Below are 22,344 nucleotides of genomic sequence, written 5' to 3' on the forward strand. Positions count from 1 at the left end.
GTTGGGTGGTAGTGGGCCTTTTAATTTTGTTTCTACAATTCCCATTATGTCCGGTTCTTTTTCTTTCAAATAATCATTCAGTTCATTCAATCCTGTTATCAATCCATCTATATTTGTGTAAGACACTCTTAGTTTTCTGCCACTTCCATTGTATTCTCTGTTTCCCTTATGTTTTTCTTTAGTATGTCGAACTGCTTTATTTTCATGTTCACTACTCTCCAATAGAATCTCTCTTTCTCTGACTCCGTTCTTTCCTCGTTTTTTGCCTTAGCTTCAATTCTTTTCTGCTTTTCTGCCTCTCTTTCCTCCTTATTCATTTCTCTTTTTATCCATACCTTTTTATATTGATCATTTGTTGCTAGTTTCCCTGTCTTGGATAGAATTTTCTCTGCTGTTGTTTGTGACCTGAATTTAATCTTAATTGGTCTGGTCTTATCTGTACTATATTTTCCGAGTCTGAATTTTTCCTCAATTTCCTTTATAATTTCTGGTTCATCTTCCTGGACTAATTTTAATAAACTGCTTACTCTTTCATTTTCCTCCTTGATTCTTGCGGTTCTATCTGGGTTATGTTTCTCTTCCATTCCTAATATAATTATACATTTCTTTTTGTCAGCTAATTCTCTTACTATATTCTCCTTCTGTCTCATCACTTTAATAACTGAGTCTTCATTATGTTCTTTCAATTGCTGTTTGACTATGTCAGTGAATGAAACCTTATTCCCTTCTTGAGTTATTCTCCAATTTTTAGCTTCTGTAGCTATTTGTCTCACTGTTTTCATTACTATTCTTCTTCAATTTCTCATTCTCCTCCTTTACATTTCTTAACTGTCTTTTTAGGTCCTCTATTTCTTCAGTTAAGTTTCTGTTAGCCTTCTCTAGTTGTTCCAACCTTTCAATTCTTTGGAAAATGGAGTCTACGTTACCTAACTTACGCTCCAAGTCCTCGATCACCTTATCAACTCTCTCCTCTAGTCTTATCAGTCGGGGGGGGGGGGGGTTGTGTCCCCCCCACCCTCTTTAAATCCCTGGAACATATTCTCGTCACTTTCTTCTGTATTGCTCCTCTCTATACTTCTAATCTTTACATTTTTATTAGACATTTGATAATCGCTAAGTCTTTTTTTTACCTTCCGCTTGTCTGGCTGGGCCAAGTCTACTCCCTCCTCATTTCCTTCCATTTCCCTCAGTAATCCCTCCCCTTTTCCTCTTTCCCTACGTTCCCACTACTCCACGAGCAATTTCCCCCCCACCCTGCAAAAACACTAGGCACTTCTCTTTGCGTTGGGATCCACAGACTTCACTTTTCTTCAGAACGTCTTCTAAGCCGTCCATTCGTTGAAGTGTGTGTGTGTGTGTGTGTAATTGTATATATATATATATATATATATTAAATATAATATATATGTGTGTTAGTGTGTTATATAATACATTTGTTAATGCATGTTTTCTTACATAAATATATTTTTTGTGTAAATAGAGATTAATTTTCTAATGTTTGTGCTTTAGCAAGTTCCTGTACAATGAAGCTACTATAATTGTTATGTATTTGTATACTTTAATCCAAATTATCTTCTTTCTATAGCCAAGCATAGCAGAACTGCTGATTTAAGCAAAGAGGGTCAAAAAGACCGGGCCCCTTCTCCACATACACTCTTCCAGGTATGTAGAATTTTATAAGTTCCTAAACTTCAGTTGTTATTTAAAGTGTAATACTGACTATTTATGGTGTTGATAAGTGTTGAACACCTAATGATACATATTGGGATTTAAAGTTAAAAAATAGTAACAAGTTCTCATTCAGTTCATCATGGTAAAGGCAAAATAGCTTTCCAAAAACATGTAGCATTTGCAAAATATGCTCATAGGAATTGATGAATACTTAGCTAAATACAATGTTATTTTTATTTCTTATTCAATGTATCTGTTTATTTGAGATGGGATGTTAAATATGATAGATATTTTAAGAATGGGTGTTGAAAAATGTGGAGGCAGGGAATGGGGGTTAGAAGGAGAAAACTATCTTAAAAGGTGAACCAGAGAGTTGAGGTGGTTCAAGTGTGTAGAAAGAATGAATGAGTATGGCTGATGAAAAGAGAAAGTGGAAAACAGAAGTATAGTAAGCCTAAGAGAAGCCTTTCAGGTAAATGGATGGTATGAAAAGATATTTGGATCCCCTAAGTTTGTCCTACCCATCCCCCTCCCTCTCTTTTTCTGTTCTGCTACCCTCTTTAAAACTCTCCTTTATCACCTCTGTGATCTTAAATCTTGGGAGTAATATTGTCCCCTGAAAATAGAAGTGTAGGTTATCAGTTCCCCCCCCTCTCTCGCTGTTTCTCTTTCTCCCTTTTTATATATATATATATATATATATATATAGATATTTATATATATATATATATATATATATATATATATATGTATATATATGTATATCGTCGTCGGCATGTACTCGTATCCGAGTATCATAGTTTCCAGTCCCAATAGAGGGTTGAATAGAGGAGGGGGGTTATAAGAGGTTAACCCCTTCCATACGGTGCCGCACACGTAGGCGTCATGGGGAGCGAGTGTATTCGCGAGGCTGCCATATCGGCGTCTTGATTATATTTATTGTAGTCGCCCCTCCATAATGACATTCTTTCTAATTCTTTTGTAATCGCATTTTCTATGGTTATCAAAATTCACGGGTGAAGAGAGAACGATCGATATAAGCGGTGACTATATTTTATGATGCGAGTATTATTACGACACGTCGTACGGCTGGCATTGGCTGCTGCCACTGAGATCTAAGTCCATGACGCCTACGTGTGCGGCACCGTATGGAAGGGGTTAAGCATTATTAGGGTGGTGAGCCTTCTTATGGCTCGTAAGGCCAATTCGTGCCCTGAACAACCGAGGGCATTGATCGCACTGAATCGTGGGAGGTGGTTGTGGTTGTTTTGTTCTTTCTACCCGTTGCTGTCGTTTAACTACCAGGTTGACTCTTCTATTCTCTTCGAAGAGTTCCGTGCCCACTTTAATTTTGTTTCTCCACCCATTCCTATCATACGCTGAAGCTTCGAAGGTGTTTGGGTCTATGTTAGCTTCCTTGAGGGATTTCTTGAGTTGGTCTTTAAATCGGAGCATAGGGCGGCCTCGAAGGCAATCACCTGTATTTAACTCGCTGAAGAGAATTTTCTTTGGTAGTCTTGTGTCCTCCATACGCACCACATGGCCAGACCATCTTAAGCGGTGTTTCATGATCATGGCCTCGATGCTAGTGACTTTGGCTCTTTCAAGGACTGCTGTATTGGACACATAGTCATTCCATTTGATTTTCATTATTGCTCTCAGTTTTTTCTGGTGGAATTGTTCTAGTTTTTTGAGGTCCCTACTATAAAGGGTCCAAGTCTCGCATGCATATAACAGGGTAGATACTATGACGGCGTTATATACCATCACTTTTGTATGGGTGGTTAGGCCTTTGTTCTTGAACACCCTGGTGGATAGTCTCCCATATGCAGTGTGGCCAGCTTGTAACCTGTTTTCAATCTCTTTGGAGGATGTGCTCTGGGTGGAAAGGATGCTTCCCAGGTATGGGAAATGTTCGACGCATTCAATGGTGGTTCCATCCATGGTGATGTTAGTTGCTGATGGATTTTCCCCTGGTCTTGGTTGGGTCAATATCTTAGTTTTGACCTTGTTAACTGTTAGGCCAAAACATGTGTAGGTAGCATGGAAATTATCCACTGATTGTTGGAGTTATGCATGGGTGTGGGCTACGGCAGTGTTGTCATCCGCATACTGTAGTTCCGTCACATTGATGGTGTTAGTGTTATATATATATATATATATATATATATATATATATATATATATATATATATATATATATATATATATATACACACATACATACATACATACATACATACATAAGAAGGTAAAAACGTAAGAGGACTGCAACTCATTGCAACAAGATCTGGACACAATATGGAATTGGACTCAAAAGTGGGAAGTGAAATTTAATATAAAGAAATGCAGTATAATGGAATTTGGAAAGATTAAAAACAGAATATCAAAAGATTACAGAATTGGAGAAAAAAAGAAAAAAAAAGCAAACTCCAAAAAAGATCTTGGAGTGATGATTGGAAAGGACATGAAACCTGATAAGCATATAAATAAAGTATTCGGAGAAACCTACAATTTATTGAGGTCAATCAAACTGGCATTTACTTATATGGATGAAGAAATGATAAAGAAAATACTAACTACACAAATAAGACCAAAACTTGAGTACGCAGCATCACTTTGGACACCCAGTACCAAAAAGAATAGTAAGAAACTAGAAAGATTACAAAGAGCAACAACCAAGCTAGCACCGACTCTCGCCAAACTAACATATGAGCAAAGACTATCCAAACTGAACCTACCAACTCTGGAACAAAGAAGAGAAAGAGGAGATTTGCTGACTACAGAATAATGAAAGGAATGGAAGTTTTGGACAGGAATGACCTGTTAGTGTGGGACAACGGTAAAACGAGAGGACATGGAAAAAAACTGAAAAAAGATAGTTATAGAAAAAACTTGAAAAGGAACAGTTTCCCACACAGAGCGATTAATACATGGAACAAATTAGACAACAAAACAGTATGTGCAAACACTATACAAGATTTTAAGATAAAACTTGATGCAGATAGATACAAAGACAGGTCACCACGAGCATAGCTCCCCTCCCGTATATTACAACTAGGTAAATATACCAAGGCTTTTTCCCCCTTACAAGGGAGGTAGCCAAAAAGGAAAAGGCATAAAATCATTCCCACCCATTCCATCCCTGAATACACTCCACACCCCTCCACCCTCCCTCTTATCTTAGCACCTCCTGGATGACGGGTCATCCCTGCACCTTTTCCACTGCCCTGAGTCAGAAGCAGTGTCGTAAGACACAGCACATCCACAGCAAGGCCGCTTCATTAAATCGGCAACCCCCCTCTCCGTCCCCCCATGCATAAAAGGAGAAGACGGAGAGAAATCCCTTCGGGCTGCGTCAAATTTGCTCATACTACCTCACCCCCAATCCCCCCGCCCTTTCCACCTCATGCATCACAACATCATCCATATACAACCATTCTCCATTCACCCCTGTCTTCTGTCCTCTCCCGTCCTTCCTCAACAGACATTCCCCTCTTCCCCAAAGCCCCCATCACCCCATCCATCCACCTCATCCTAGGACGTCCCCTCATGTTCACTCCCTCCACATCTGCCTTCCACACCTCTTTTACTAGTCTTTCTTCACTCATTCTTTCCATGTGTCCAAACCATCCTAATACTCTTTCATCAACCCTATCTTCCAACTCCCTTTCCACCCCCGTTCTCCTCCTCACCTCCTCCTCACCTCACTCTATCTAGCCTAGTAACCCCCATCATACTTCTCAGACACCTCATCTCAAACACATTCAAACTCCTTCTCTCTTCCTCTCCTATGTTCCATGTTTCTGCCCCAGATCCATAAAAGCCCAAAAAACATCCTTCCCCTTTCCTATAGCTTTCTCACATATTTGTCTTACCACAAAGATCTGATCTACATAACCTCTACCTGTCCTAAATCCACACTGTTCCTCACCAATTACTCCCTCTCTTCCTCTCCTAATCCTCTCAATCAAGATCCTCCCATAAGCCTTCCCAACTACACTTAACAAGCTAATCCCTCTGAAACTACTTCATTCACACTTGTCCCCTTTTCCCTTGTAAAGTGGAACTATACAGGCACTCCTCCAGTCCTCCGGCACTCTACCCTCTCTCCAGCAAACATTAAATAACCTCACCAGCCAGTCCACCATCACTGTATCTCCTTTTTTTAGACATTCTTCATGGCATCCATCCAGACCAGGTGCCTTACCTGCTTTCATCATCTTAACAACTGCCTTCACTTCATCCTTCCTTATTTCTCCTCCATTTTCCTCACTCATCACTCATTTTCTTAGCATTTCCCACTGCAACTATCTTTCCCTCCCTATCCTCCTTCACATTTAGCAACTCCCTAAAATGTTCTGCATATCTTCCCCTTACTGCCTTCTCTTCCATTATCATCTCTCCATCTGCACCTTTTACCTTTTCTTCTCTACTTGATTCGCCTCCTCTTCCTCTCAATTTCTTTCCAAAACATCTTTTTATTACTTTCAAATTTTTCTGTCATACTCTTATCCCATTTCACATCTGCTCTCCTCTTTGCCTCCTTTACCTTTTGCTTTACTTCTCTTTTCTTTTCTTTGTACCTCTCATATGACTCCCTCGTCCTATTTTGTAACCAATCTGTGAAAGCTCGCTTCTTCTCTTCTACAACCTTCTTTGTTTCCTCATCCCACCATTCACTACCCTTTCTTCTATTTCCTCCTGTCCTTCTTGTTCCACACACCACCTTTGCACACTTTGTGACTCCCTCCTTGAACCATCCCCATTCCTCCTCCACACCTAGCTCTACTCTATCCTTCACTCCCTCCCACTCCTCCTTCAGTTTCTTCTTGTACTCCTTCTCCTTTTCCTTTTCATTTAAAGAGTTCACTCTAAGCACCTCCCTACCTTTTGTCCCTTTCCTCTTTCTCCATCTATCCTCCACTCTCAACTTACCTTCCACCAAAAAATGATCTGATATTCCCCCACCCTCTCCCCTTAGCACATGTACATCCTTAACTCTTCCTATCATAGTCCTATTTACCACTACATAATCCATCAATGCTCTATCTACCACCCTTCCATCCACCACCCTCTCCAATGTGTACTTATGCTTGACTTTCTTCCAAAACATGTATTTGCTATCATCAACTCTCTAGACACATTTCCACCATCAACTCTCCACTACGATTCTTTTCTGGAACTCCACATTTCCCAACCACTCCATCAATTGGACCATTTCCTACCCTAGCATTAAGGTCTCCCAGTACTATTATATTGACATTTCTCCCTAAATCCTCTATGCACTCATCCTCTATCCAAAAGGCCTCCCTTTCTTCTACACTCTTCTCACTGCCAGGCCCATATGCACTTACAAAGACCCACATCTCCTTTCCCAGTTTCACCTTCATCCACATTATCCTTGAGGAAACCTCCTTCCACTCCACTACACATTTACCCTTCTCTTCACTTACTAGTATAGCCACCCCTTCCCTCCCTCACCCTCCCTTCACTCCTGATAACCTCCCACTTACACTCCCAAACTTACACTCACCCTTCCCTTTCAACTTAGTTTCACTCAAAGTCAACACATCCATCTTTCTTCTCACAAATATACTACCTATCTCTTCCCTTTTACTCTGATCTGTACCACATCCACGCACATTAAAAGACCCAAGCCTTAGGGTGCTGGTCGGAAAACTCCCAGACCCTCTTATGCCTTTACTTTTTTGTTTAGGAATGTCCCCTGTGGGGCTACGAGGAGAAGGATGCCTAGTCGTGCTCCCCATCCCTTTCTTCTCGCCTCTTACGATCCAAGTGGAATTACTTGGTGGCAGTATTCTTTTCCCCCACCACAGGGAATTCCCCCACAGCAGAAAATGAATACTCAGAGAAATGGTACAGGACAGCAGCAAGAGGTTGGGGGACAGCATAACTGAGGGACAGTCGTAGTATAAAAGTGTCATCATTTCTCTATGAACAGTTTTCCTCTATCATAGACAAAATTATGTGTGGCTCTGGTCCGTAGGGGCGCCCCGTATAGACCCTAAAGTATCAACTGCATGCTCCTTTGCCACAATAACAAGCAGCCAATACCCCAGACGTCTGTCTGTCTCCACTTATTATTTCCCTCTTCATTCTCCACCTCCCTCTCCCCTTCCTACACCCCACTCTGATTGTAATACAGTGGTATATTTTTCATGAAGAAAGCAAGTGTGAATGTTAGGCAGATCAGGTTTTATTTTTATTTTGTCATGCTTGTGATATATGTAATTGAAATCCTTAGCACATGAGTGAATGTTATAAACATTTTATAACATATTTTGTGGCATCCAACTGAGGTTCATGTATGGAGAGCTCTACCTCAAAGTAGCTTTATCATTTTCTTCTTTTGGCTGCCAAAGATAACTGTGTTTTTATGCTGTGTGTATTTGATTGTTGTACCTAACAATTTTTCCCCCATACGTACATAAAACATACATATATATATATATCAAGTGCTTTTTCCCTCTTACAAGGGAGTCAGCCAAAGTCAAAAGCATAAATCCACTCCCACCCATTTCATCCCTACATACTCCACTCCCATTCACTACACCTTCTTCCATCTTTTCTTGGCTCCTGAATGCTGGGTCATCCCTGCATCTTGCCCACCGCCCTGGGACAGAAGCAATGCAGCAAGGCACAGCACATCCATAGCAAGACCACTTCATGTAATTAGCGACCCCCCTCTCCATTCCCTCATGCAGAAAAAAAAAGAAGACGGGGAGAAATCCCTTTGGGCTGCATCAAAATATCATTCATGCACACTCTGTACACCTCCCATCCACCACCCACTCCCTTCCATGCATCCCAGCTTCATCCATACATAACCTTCTCCACTCACTCCTATCTTCTATGTTCTCCCTTCTTTCCTCAACTGGCAGCCCCCTCTTTCGTAATGCCCCTTTCATCCCATCTATCCGTCTCATCCTTGGTCGCCCCCTCATGTTCACTCCATCCACCTCTGCCTTCCACACCTCTTTCACTAATCTTTCTCAGCTCATTCTTTCCATATGTCCAAATCATCCCAATACTCTTTCATCCACCTTGTCTCCCAACTCCCTCTCCACCCCTGCTCTCCTCCTCACCTCCCTGTTTCCCACTCTATCCAGCCCAGTGACCCCCACCACACTTCTCAGACACCTCATCTCAAACACACCCAAACTCCCTTTCTCTTCCCCTCACACATTCCATGACTGCTCCACACAGTTTTTTCATAACAAATTAAAAGTATTTATTGTTTTATCAACATGACTCTTGTGTAGATATTTCTTTTCTTTGCATGATTTGCTAGTAATGAGATGGCAGTATTAGAAATATGTTCTTTGGAAAAAAGTATCTAGCTTTTACTGAAGCAACCCTCAAGGCTTCCTAAACTTTTATTCTCTTATCAAGATCTGAAAGTGTTCAGTATCTTATATTGTTATGATATGAAGACACATGTAGTAAGTTGTTAAATCTTAAATTTAATTTTGATCCCTTTCATATTTATGAACTTAATTCCTTTGGCATGTATTTATAAAGCTTGTAGAGCGAGGTTACATGAAGGTGGGGTACTTTGTAGATTTACCTCTAGACATGCATGGTTTGATAGTTTTGTGTGTTTATTTTTCAATAAGACCAAGGCCTTCAGCATATGATAGTCATTAATTTATTTTTATACAGAGTATACTATAGAAAGGTAATTCTATTCTGAAACTTGGAAAATTGGGTATATTGTCTTTAGTTAGATGAATGCTGTCTGATTTTTTTTTTTTTTTTTTTTTTTTTTATCTATATATATATATATATAATAATTCTCTAGTCAACTTTTTATTGATAGTCCTTATAGTTCCTATATATTTGGGTTGAAATTCATTATGTTTAATAGAACTCTAGTGGATATGGCTCAATGTTTTAATCATAGCCATCTGACAAAAATGTGTCCTAAGCACCCAATGACTTGTTTTCTTTTAGCAGCATAATGTTGAATATTTTCCAGAATATAATTTCTCATTTAAATCATCTAACTAAAATTGGAAGGACTGAAAGTTGAACAAATTAAGGTACTTGAATTAATTTTTAACATTATCTCTTTAAAGGATTTATCAAATACCTCAGATTTCATTCAATATACTATATTAATTATTAGGCGAGACATGGCCTATTACCTACTTCAGTGACTGATGCGAAGCTTCAAAAACGAAGAGCATCCCTCCAAGTTCCATTGGATGTTATCATGTCTGCGGTAAACTTGATGTTTTTCACCATAGCTTTTTTCAGCACATGATTCTACATAAATACCAATGCAAATTTCAATGTGGTAGCTTCTTAGCTGATGCAGCTTTTACACACTTTGGGTGCTTATTATGTATCTAATACTTGATAATTATTACATGCTTGTGATTTCTGCTCTTAATGCTGTTGCATTTGTGATTGGGTTTTGCTTACACTTGTTGCTGAATATACTTGCTAAAAGTTGTGCTAATGAGCTTTATTATTTATTCTAATAGTCCTCTTTTTCTGATATTATTCATAAGAATAAGATGATATGATTGACTTAAGCCACAATATTAATGACTATGTTAACTATGAGTTCAATAGATTTTTCCTTACAAAGATAATGCTTGAATATTCTAATTGAAAATGTTACTACAGCATGCAGATTCCCAGCCCCTCATTTCACATTCACCAAAAAAAACAAGACATTCTGTTGATTTGAGTGTGGAAAGAAGAGATGCAGCATCAGAAGATAGATGGAAAGATAGTGATTCTTCATTGCCAGAGGTAAGTGTTTTTTTAAGATCCTACACAATCTTGTTAAGGCAATATCTTTTTAGCATTGATAAATGGAGTTAAAGAAAATTAATTATTTTGTCTTTTGTTTTCATCTGCCTAGGGAAAAGGAAGAGACAGACATGAGAGTGAGAATCAGCAACTTAATCCTGTCTTTTACGATGTTTTATTAGACTGGTTTGAATATGCACTGAAAATTGGTGTGCATTCTGTGAAGAAGCATGCAATACAAGTTACATCAAGGTATTGTACTAGGCTTCATTCATAACTCAATATAAAGTTTTGAAGACAAAAGTTGTTATACAATGAAATATTTACTGTATGATTTGGTATTTCTTCAATTATTGGAAAAAATATCTTTGAAGTGGAAGTATACTTTGATTTGGCCAACTGTCTTATGAGATGGAAAGAGCATCTAGTGTATGTATATATATATATGATGATGAAGGGTGGAAAAATAAGTCACGGGTCTAGTTCCAAATTTCTGAGTTTATTCCTGACCGGTTTCGCTCTATGCTTCTTCAGAAGCACGAAACTGGTCAGGAATAAACTCAGAAACTCGGAACTAGACCTGTGACTTATTTTTCCACCTTCATCAACTTATCACAATGTACCAGCATATATATATATATATATATATATATATATATATATATATATATATATATATATATATATGTATTGCAGAAACCACAGGGAAATTAAAGTCGGAATACTGAACGTTTTCGTCTATTACGACATCCTCAGAGTACAAGAAAGAAAAAATAGAACACAATATTTATACAGAAGTAAGAAAACTGGGAGAGGTTATAGCCACATAAAACCTTCGGACATTATACATACATACACATTCAATTACACATGGAAATGTTAATGGTAATAATAATAATAAAAAAATATATATATATATATATACATACACATTCATATACACATGGAAATAAGAAAGGTAATAGTAACACAAAACAAAAAAATTCAAAAAAGCAAAACCATGTGGCCATGTGACCTTTCGGCCACATGGTTTTGATCTTTTGAATTTCTTTGTTTTGTGTTACTATTACCTTTCTTATTTCTATATGTATATGTATATAACCTCTCCCATTTTTCTTACTTCTGTATAAATATATATATATATATATATATATATATTTTTTTTTTTTTTTTTTTTTTTTTTTTTTTACCATTAACATTTCCATGTGTAATTGAATGTGTATGTATGTATTATGTCCAAAGGTTTTATGTGGCTATAACCTCTCCCAGTTTTTACTTCTGTATAAATATTGTGTTCTATTTTTTCTTTCTTGTACTCTGAGGATGTCTCCCTCCACCTCTGCCTTCCACATCTCATTTACTAATCTTTGTTGACTCATTCCTTCTATGTGTCCAAATCATTACAATACTCATTCATCAGCCTTATCTGCCATCTCCTTTTCCGCTCCAGCTCTCCTCACCTCACTTGTCGCTCAATCCAACCTTGTAACCATTACCATACTTCTCTGATGTTTCATCTCAAATGCATTTAAATGTTTCCTTTCTACCTCTCTTAAATTCCATGTCTTTGCTCCATATAGTGCTGTCATTACCCCTTCATATCGTCTCCTCTTTGCATCCATTCCCAGATACCTATTTCTCATGACACTTTTTAATCCCTAAGTCATTTACTTGCTTCTTGATAGGGAATATTATTTTACTTCAGACATGCGTTGCCAGTTTTTGTCCAAGAACTGCAAAAGTGGATGACCTTAAATACACCATACAAGAATGTTAAGGTTTTTATGGAAAGTAGTTTGGATTCTGCAACATCATATAACTTCTTAGAACCAGGCAAGGTAAGTTCTCTCTCTCTCTCTTTTTTTTATATAGAAAACAGATCTTTTGGTTTTTGGTCTCCAACTTGAATAGAATTGTCAGGCAATAATAAAAATGAAATATCATGATAGGGACCAGTGATGGGATCTTGGTTGTGGTGGTCCTGCAAGATGGACAGCATCATTGTTGTGGACCATTACTTTTCACATTGGCCCAAACATTTTTACAGTCCCAGGTGTGATTTTTAGGAAGAATAATCATTTATTCATGTATGTACTAATAACTTGAAGTATTTTACCCAAAGTATTATGTTTTACAGATACCACAGTATATAAAAATGAGTAGTGAAATGGAGCCAGAATTGGGCAATTTGATCATTGTTGGACGTAACAACCAGCAGTGGTGGGCAACTCTGTACGATGATGTCTTCCAAGATTATTATTCACCTTCATCAAAAAGTAAGATATATACATATACCAAAGGCTTGTTCCCCCTTACAAGGGAGGTAGCCAAAAAACAAAGGCATAAAATCCACTCCCACCCATTCTATCCCCACATAATCCACTCCCATTCACCCCCCCCCTCCCTTCCTCTTATCTCGCCTCCTCCTGGATGATGGGTCATCCCTGCATCTTGCCCACTGCCCTGGGTCAGTAAGATACCTTTGGAAAAGGTGTATTGGTACCAGAGCATATCAGTAGACTTTTCTGTATGAAAGAAATATGGCAGTGAAGCAGAGAAAAGGGATGAGTAAGGAGCTAACACGTAAGGTACAATGGAGAGTGCTGAGGTGGTTTAGACATATGGAAAGAATGTGTAAGAAAAGATAAGCAAAGAAAATGTGGGGACAGCAGAAGAGGAAGATGAAGATGAATGGATAGAGTGAAGGAGGCAATGGATGCATTAGAATGTTTGTGGTAAGTGCCAAACACGCAGTACTTTTGGTAGGAGTTTATTGCGTAGGTCTACACACAAGTATGGCAGGAAGTGATCTGTCACAAGCGAATGCTTGGGGGACCAGGATGCGCCCGTGCCCTATTTTCTGATACATTGTTGCCATGCGGGAAAAAGATTAGGCAAAACAATACATACAAACATATCTAGGTATATACATAAGAATATACAGAAACAAGAGAACAATTACATATAATGATGAATATGCATGCAAAATGGTTAAGGGTAACATATATTTAATACCTTAATGCTATGAGACGTACAATTGGCATAGACGCATACGCGTTTAGCATACGCCTAATGACGTATACGTCTATGCCAATTGTACGTCTCATAGCATTAAGGTATTAAATATATGTTACCCTTAACCATTTTACATGCATATTCATCATTATATGTAATTGTTCTCTTGTTTCTGTATATTCTTATGCATATATCGAGATATGTTTGTATGTATTGTTTTGCCTAATCTTTTTCCCGCATGGCAACAATGTATCTGAAAATAGGGCACGGGCACGTCCTGGTCCCCCAAGCATTCGCTTGTGACAGATCACTTCCTGCCATACTTGTGTGTAGACCTACGCAATAAACTCCTACCAAAAGTACTGCGTGTTTGGCACTTACCACAGTGGTGACCCCAGAGTGACCACTGTGGTATGGGATATTTGTCATTTACAATTACATTGTTTAGACCTCGGTAATCTCCACAAGGTCTCCAGGAATTTGGTTCCCAAGAAAGAACCACATTCCTGGAGACCTTGCGGAGATTACCGAGGTCTAAACAATGTAACTGTAAATGACAAATATCCCATACCACAGTGGAACCAAATGAAGTGGGGATGCCCAAGGTGAGTTGGAGCGTCCCTGACTCCAGATCAGAAGGCTGGGTGACCTCCCGGAGTGACAGTGCCCAAGTGACCCTAATACCCAGTGCTCCATACCTAAGTGATTTAGGGTCATACACATTACATGGTTAAGTGCCTATGCGTATTCATAAACTGTGACTCGTCACGCGCATGGAACTATGCATTTACGAACTTCAAAATGCGCAAGAGTGTGTGGCATTGTTAACAGTCCTGATCTACACGCAACACGTATACGACACACAACATGTATACTGGGGAAACATCCGACAACGACAACATGAATCCCCCTTCTCCGCCTACATGTTTGGATATCCATAACCCCTCAGCAGCAGTAGATCCTCAGGTCATCCCATAGATCTTTCTAGGAAAAAATCTTGGACTGTAATAAACTGTATAATGCACTGCCCATATATATGTGTTGGCAGTTGAGGTGGGGTGTTTGGAGGGGGGGAAATGTTGACATAACACTCATAAAAGACATTTGAAAGTGCATTAATCTTTTCAACAAAATCTGACAAGGAAGTGCTTGTCTTAAGGAAGTTTAGACAAAAAAAAATTTAATGATCTGTATTTATGATTAAAGATTAGGTATCTGTGATAAAATAATGCACCAAATTTGGAATCCACAGGTGGAGGAAAAGACTTCCAACACTTTCCTCCATTCATTCAATGGCCAAGGGGCACTAGGGGTGCAGAAGGAGGCTTCTTGCGTTCTGACTCTGGAGGCTTAAGTACTCCCAGTACAGTACAAGTTCCCCAAGTGTCTACTGGAGCAGTTGGAGGTACAACTGCTGCACCCATTGCTGTACCATCTACTCCAACTAGTGTTTCTTCAGGACTAACTAATATGTGGTCAGCAGATCCTTCAGAATTAGTGTTTATTCCAAGACAAACACTCTTCCTTGCCATCGTCAGGGATCAGCATGTAAGTTATTACTCATTTCTATGAATAAGATGTTTGTGAATTGGAGGTAGGAGAGTAATTAGTAGGCAACTGATGCCAACAGTCATACATACAGTAACCATGTAGTAAGCGCTGAAACTATCAGCTGTTTTAAAAAACGATTAGACAACTATATGGATGGGGATGACAGGTGGTGATGGATACGGAACTGCCTAGTGTAGGCCTTATGGTCTTTTGCAGTCTCCTTTATTCTTATGTTCTTATATATATATATATATATATATATATATATATACCAGAAACCCTTTCCCCTTTTCAAGGTGGTGGGGGCATTAAAACTAAAAAACTAGAGCTTCTCACAATTTGGAATAATTGACTGATTAATCACAATTGTATTATACAGGAAAGGTGCTGTGCTTATGGTGCTTGTATTTTCCTATTATTTCTTTTCTTTTCCATTTTCTCAATTTTTTCTTTCCTTCTTTTCTTTTTTTTCCATTTATAACACCCCACCCCACACACCCCACCCTTCTTACTTCTGTACAATGAAAACCTTGTGGATGAAGGTTCATCCTTGCCCCTACCATACTGCTTGGGTTAAATACAATGCAGTGGGATAAAGCACTTCCATATCAGATCCTGACAGCCAGAGCTTTTATAACCCCACCATTCCTTATTCAATGACCCCCTCCCCGTCCTTATCCTCTCAAAGTAATTTATAAAGTAGATGAGAAGAATGGTGTTTGTGTATATACATACATATATATATATATATATATATATATATATATATATATATATATATATATATGAAGATAAAGATATGGTTTAATGTCACAAACTCCCCCTATCAGGAGAATAAGACAGTGCTCCTTACAGAGGACTTTGTAATGTGGAATTTAAGAAACCATGCCTTTGGTTCAACCTATATATATATATATATGTATATGTATATATTAACTACACAATGACAAATGAAACTGAAGGTGGAAGTAGACAAGGAATAATGGGAGAATTTTAATGCTTTAATGTTTTGACCCACAGGGTCTTGATCACAAAGCTAACAATGAAGTATGACATGGACATTTTATACACAGTCAGGTCATCTCTTGGGACACCTAGGAGAGGTTGTTGCCATACTCATAATATTTGTGTATTTGTTTTCTTCAACTACTAATAAACTTGAAGAAAATAAATACACAAATGTTATGAGTATAGCAGCAACCTCTCTTAGGCATCCCAAGACATTACCTGTGTATAAAATCACATTGTACTTCGTTGTTAGCTTTGTGATCAAGACCCTATGGGTCAAAACATTAAAGCATTAAAATTCACCCATTATTCCTTGTCTACTTCCATCAGTTTCATATATACATAAACCAAAGGGTTTTTCCCCCTTACAAGGGAGGTAGCGAAAAAATAAAACCATAAACCACTCCCACCCATTCCATCCCCTACATACTCCACTCCCCTCTATCCTCTTCCCTCCCTCTTATCTTGGCACCTCTCTCACTCCTTCCAACCTAGTAACCCCTATCATACTTCTCAGGTACCTCATCTCAAACGCATTCAAACTCCTCTCTTCCTTCCTTATGTTGTTGCTGTTGTCGTTCCCAAGACTGTCTGTCTGAGTATTCCCGTCTCTCCAAGGAATGCCACAGCCGAAACTGGGTTTTCCCACAAATCTTTTATAGAGTGTATGTTGTGTCTAGAAAGAGAGTTGATGATAACAAATACAGTGTTTCGGAAGAAAGTCAAGCATAAGTACACATGGGAGAGGGTGGTGGAGGGAAAGGTGGTAGATAGAGCTTTAATGGACTATGTAGTGGTAAATAGGATTATGATAGGAAGAGTTAAGGATGTACATGTGCTAAGGGGAGAGGGTGGAAGGTAAGTTGAGAGTGGAGGATAGATGGAGAAAGAGGCAAGGGACAAAAGGTAGGGAGGTTCTTAGAGTGAACTCTTTGAATGAAAAGGAAAAGGAGGAATACAAGAGGAAGCTGAAGGAGTGGGAGGGAGTGAAGGATAGAGTGGAGGAGGAATGGGGATGGTTCAAGGAGGGAGTCACAAAGTGTGCAAGGATGGTGTGTGGAACAAGAAGGTCAGGAGGAAATAGAAGAAAGGGTAGTGAATGGTGGGATGAGGAAATGAAGAAGGTTGTAGAAGAGAATAAGCGAGCTTTCACAGATTGGTTACAAAGTAGGACGAGGGAGTCATATGAGACTTACAGGGAAAAGAAAAGAGAAGTAAAGAAAAAGGTAAAGGAGGCAAAGAGGAGAGCAGATGTAAAATGGGGTAAGAGTATGACAAAAAAAAATTGAAAGTAATAAAAAGATGTTTTGGAAAGAAATTAAGAGAGGAAGAGGAGGCGAATCAAGTAGAGAAGAAAAGGTAAAAGGTGCAGATGGAGAGATGATAATGGAGGAGAAGGCAGTAAGGGGAAGATGGGCAGAATATTTTAGGGAGTTGCTTAATGTGAAGGAGGATAGGGAGGGAAAGATAGCTGCAGTGGGAAATGCTAAGAAAATGAGAGTGATGAGTGAGGAGAATGGAGGAGAAATAAGGAAGGATGAAGTGAAGGCAGCAGTTAAGATGATGAAAGCAGGTAAGGCACCTGGTCTGGATGGATGCCATGCAGAATGTCTTAAAAAAGGAGGTATAGTGATGGTGGACTGATTGGTGAGGTTATTTAATGTTTGCTGGAGAGAAGGTAGAGTGCCAGAGGACTGGAGGAGTGCCTGTATAGTTCCACTTTACAAGGGAAAGGGGGACAAGTGTGAATGTAGTAGTTTCAGAGGGATTAGCTTGTTAAGTGTAGTTGGGAAGGCTTATGGGAGGATCTTGATTGAAAGGATTAGGAGAGGAACAGAGGGAGTAATTGGTGAGGAACAGTGTGGGTTTAGGACAGGTAGAGGTTGTGTAGATCAGATTTTTGTGGTAAGACAGATATGTGAGAAAGCTATAGGAAAGGGGAAGGATGTTTTCTGGGCCTTTATGGATCTGGAAAAGGCTTACAACAGGGTGGACAGAAAGGCACTGTGGGAGGTTATGCGGATATACGGGATAGGAGGAAAGCTTCTAGGAGCTGTCAGGAGTTTTTATGAAATAGTAGAGCTTGTGTCAGGATTAGAAATGGAGAGAGTGAGTGGTTTGAGGTAAAGGTGGGACTTCGTCAGGGATGCGTTATGTCACCCTGGCTGTTCAACTTATACATGGATGGGGTGGTGCGAGAGGTAGTGGGTCAGGGATTGGAGATGGTTAAGGAAAATGGAGAAAAGTGGGAGGTGAGCCAGCTGTTGTTTGCGGACGACACTGCGCTTGTGGCAGGATCGGAGGAGGGATTGAGGAAGCTGGTGACAGAGTTTGGGAGAGTGTGTGATAGAAGAAAGCTGAAGATAAATGTGGGTAAAAGTAAGGTGATGAGATGTACAAGGGGTGAAAGTGGCAGTAATCTGGAAGTGAGCATTAAGGGAGAGCAACTGGAGGAAGTGGATAGATTTAGATATTTGGGTGCAAATGTGGCAGGAAAGGGTGGAGTGAAGGTGGAGGTAGAATGTAGATTGAGAGAAGCGAGTAAATGCCTTGGTGGTTTAAAGAGTGTAATGAGGAATAGGAATCTGGGAATGGATGCTAAGAGGAGACTGTATGAAGGAGTGATTGTGCCAACAGCACTGTATGGAGCAGAAACATGGAACATGAGAGAGGAAGAGAGAAGGAACTTGAATGTGTTTGAGATGAAGTGTCTGAGAAGTATGATGGGGGTTACTAGGCTAGATAGAGTGAGAAATGAGGAAGGGAGGAGGAGGAGAACAGAGGTGGAATGGGAGCTGGGAGATAGGGTGGATGAAAGAGTATTAGGATGGTTTGGACACATGGAAAGAATGAGTGAAGAAAGACTAGTAAAGGAGGTATAGAAGGCAGATGTGGAGGGAGTGAACATGAGGGGACGTCCTAGGATGAGATGGATGGATGGGGTGAAGGGGGCTTTGGGGAAGAGGGGAATGTCGGTTGAGGAAGGACGGGAGAGGACAGAAGACAGGGGTGAATGGAGAATGGTTGTATATGGAAAATGTAGTGATGCATGAGGTGGATTGGACGGGGGAATGGGGGTGAGGTAGTGTGTGTGAGCAAATATTTTTGACGCAGCCCGAAGGGATTTCTCCCCGTCCTCTCCTTTATATGGGGGGACGGAGAGGGGGGGTCACCGATTTAATGAAGCGGCCTTGCTGTGGATGTGCTGTGTCCTGCGACACTGCTTCTGACCCAGGGCAGTGGACAGGGTGCAGGGATGACCCGTCATCTAGGAGGTGCTAAGATGGGAGGGAGGGTGGAGGGGTGTGGAGTGTTTTCGGGGGTGAAATGGGTGGGAATGTTTTTGTGCCTTGTCCTTTTTGGCTACCCCCCTGATAAGGGGAAAAAAAAAGCCTTGGTATATGTATGTATGTATGTTGTGTTGTTTGTTGTCTTCCATTATGTGTTGTATGGTATGGGGTGAAGTGTTACATCCTGGGCAGCTGTTCACAATGCGGTCATCCAGCCTCTTCTGGTAGCTTAGAAGTGCTGGGTGGTGGCCGCACCGCAGTCTGGCCAGGTGGACTCAGTCCTTTCGTGGGAGAGAGGATTCAGAAGGGTGGATATCAGGGGGTCTGGCATGCAGCAATGTGTTGTTTTTCAGTGTGTTAATGGAGCGGTGAGTGATATGATTATGAATATGTTTCCGGAGGCTGGTATTTGGTGGTTGTGGAGGAAGAAAAGAGAGTATCTGTGTGTGATACAGGTCTTTGGGTGTTGCTTTAATGTTTCTTGGTGTGTGTGGGTGTTCTGCTATGTAGTGTAGCGGGTGTGATGTGTTTGTGGTGGCTGCGGCAAGTGTTTGTGTGTCTCTCATGTCGAGATGGTCCTTGACTTTGAGGACTTTTGTTTCATGGTGTAAATGGTCTGTAGGTGTTGTATTTGTGCAGCCTGTGATTGTTTTTAGGTCTTTGTTTTGTATGATTTGAAGGGTGTTGTGGTGTGTCTCACTGAGATTAGGAGCCCATGCAGGACTCGCACAATTCATCACTGAGCATATGCATTGTTTGTATATTGTTGTATTAGTTTCTTTGTTTTGTCCAAATGTTGTTCCAGTGATTGACTTAATTGCATTAAGTCTAGGTGTTGTTGATATATTCTCAAAATTTTGATATTTTCTCAAAATTCAAAGTGGATCTCTTAGCGGATCTTTTGCCAAATACAGCTCCCTCAAAGAAGCCACCTTGACCCTGCAGCACATGGCCTTCACAGTGTCCTTTGAAAGATGCCTGAACACTAGTTTGAGCATGGAAATCAGCTCGTCCATGGTATTTACCTAGTTGTATCTTATGGGAAAGGGAGCTATGCTCATGGTGTCCCATCTTTGTATATCATAGTGTCTAGTTTGCTGATCCTTCCTGCTAGCCACTGCTAGCCACTGCTTCCACATCTCCATTGCAATTATCCAGCTCACATCTCACAGCCTTCACAGTATTCAAGGAGCACTGAGCTCCAACTAAGATTTCCGAATTTTTTAATCCAGCGCAAATCATCATGATGCAGGTCACTCTCTTCCAATATTCCAGTGCTTTCCAGTTGTCCATGCTCTCTAGCTCTCACACCCACCAATAGTACATAGAATCAGCTATCTGTTGCACTTTACTGCTATTAAATCCTTCAAATGATTCTGAAATGACAGAAGATAAAAAATATTATCAAATTTATCTCGAACACCCTGTATAAGGGAAATTGAGAGCATCCAGAGAGCAAGTACAAAGATGGCCCTAACACTTATCAGATCTGTCATATGAACAGATTGTCAAAACTAGAATTGCTGACTCTGGAACAAAGGAGAGAAAGAGGTGATTTGTTGACTATAGAATCATGAGAGGTAAGGGAATCCTTGATAGAAAAGACTTACTAAATTGGGATAAGAGAAATACAAGGGGACATGGAAGCAAGCTCAAAAAGGACAGTTATAGAAAAGACCTTGTAAAAGAATAGCTTTCCCCACAGAGTAGTGGATGTATGGAACAAACTGGACAAAATGATAGTGTGTGTGCAAAAACCATACATGAATTTAAGAGCAAATTAGACATGGCAAGATACGGAGACAGTACACCACGAGCGTAGCTCCCGTTCCCGTAAGATACAACTAGGTAAACAACAACTGGCCTATCTCCCATTTTTCTCCATTTTTATCTATCCATCTGCAGTCCCTGGCCCATTACCCTTGCGTTTCCCTCTCACACCACCCCATCCATGTATAAATAGAACATCCAATATGACATAGCACATCCCTGGTGAATCCCCACCTTTATTTCAAACCACTCACTCCATTTCTAATTCTAACACTAACATATATATATATATATATATATATTTGCAAGGAACTTTATATCTTATATGTGTGTTCCCTTTCTAATTTTACTATTTTTTTATTAACAACAGCTGACAGTGTACACATACAACTGGATGAAAGAGAGATATGACTCACTGAATAACACAGTGACCCAATTGAGTCAGTGGACTATTGCCAGGAGTAGTCTCCTTTCCAGCATCATCCTACAGAAGCTTGGTTTGTTTCACAATTTGCCATTTACACGAAAAGAGCAGGAAAAGAAAGATGAGGTTAGTATGATAAAGTCCTGGTTTGACAAGTTTTATTAGATGTCATGCTTTTTGTTTGCACAATGCTATTGTAGTAGTAATAGGGGAAGTAGAGTTACCAGGTGTCAGTGGGATAGAACACAAGTGTAGTGGAGGAAACTGATCACCCTCACATACTCCCATCATAGATCCATCCCTCCAGATGTGTTGTATTTACTTAATTATAATGTGCAGAGAAAGAGCTTTGTTTGTGGGGATCCTGTTTCACCATCAGTCACACATAATCTAAACTTTTCATATCGTTTTTCATAGGAAGATTTCCCTGGTTAGCCTAGTTCACAAATTGACACAAGTGTAAGGAAAACAGTTTAATTTTATGTCCTTGATAAGGGTAGCAACTAAACTGGTTCTCAGCTTGGCAGATAAACCATATGAGGAAAAACTAAAAGCATTAGGTCTGTCAACATTGAAAGATTTGAAATAAGTGGTATGATCATAGTATTTAGGTCGCTAAAAGCGATAGACTACATTGATTAAAGAAATCTCTTGATTAGGGATAGAAGGGTCATAAGAACAAATTTACTTCTTCAATACAAGTCAAATATTGGCATGCACATCAGGTTGCCTGTGGTACAATAATGTATCACAATATGCACATTACAAAACACAAAGTTACTGCTGTTACATTCATTCTCTTTCACACTGAATAAATATAAAATCACA

At 39.7% G+C, this 22,344-nt stretch overlaps 1 protein-coding gene across 9 annotated transcripts in view; it reads left to right on the forward strand.

Annotated features, from left to right (window-relative positions):
• The window catches only part of LOC143033961 (KICSTOR complex protein SZT2-like), a 278,573-nt gene that overhangs the window by 208,233 nt on the left and 47,996 nt on the right, over positions 1-22,344 (forward strand). For 7 of the 9 annotated variants that reach the window (XM_076199683.1, XM_076199687.1, XM_076199689.1 and 4 more), the window contains 8 exons: positions 1,586-1,662; positions 9,824-9,919; positions 10,330-10,458; positions 10,571-10,710; positions 12,164-12,296; positions 12,596-12,734; positions 14,726-15,021; positions 21,463-21,642. In XM_076199683.1, the coding sequence (XP_076055798.1) occupies positions 1,586-1,662; positions 9,824-9,919; positions 10,330-10,458; positions 10,571-10,710; positions 12,164-12,296; positions 12,596-12,734; positions 14,726-15,021; positions 21,463-21,642 (1,190 nt within the window). The remainder of the gene's footprint in view (positions 1-1,585; positions 1,663-9,823; positions 9,920-10,329; positions 10,459-10,570; positions 10,711-12,163; positions 12,297-12,595; positions 12,735-14,725; positions 15,022-21,462; positions 21,643-22,344) is intronic. The other 2 variants (XM_076199686.1, XM_076199692.1) reach the window with 1 other exon arrangement.

Source organism: Oratosquilla oratoria, chromosome 16 (assembly GCF_046742065.1).
Source record: "Oratosquilla oratoria isolate Oo_2021 chromosome 16, ASM4674206v1, whole genome shotgun sequence".
Lineage (NCBI taxonomy): Eukaryota > Metazoa > Arthropoda > Malacostraca > Stomatopoda > Squillidae > Oratosquilla > Oratosquilla oratoria.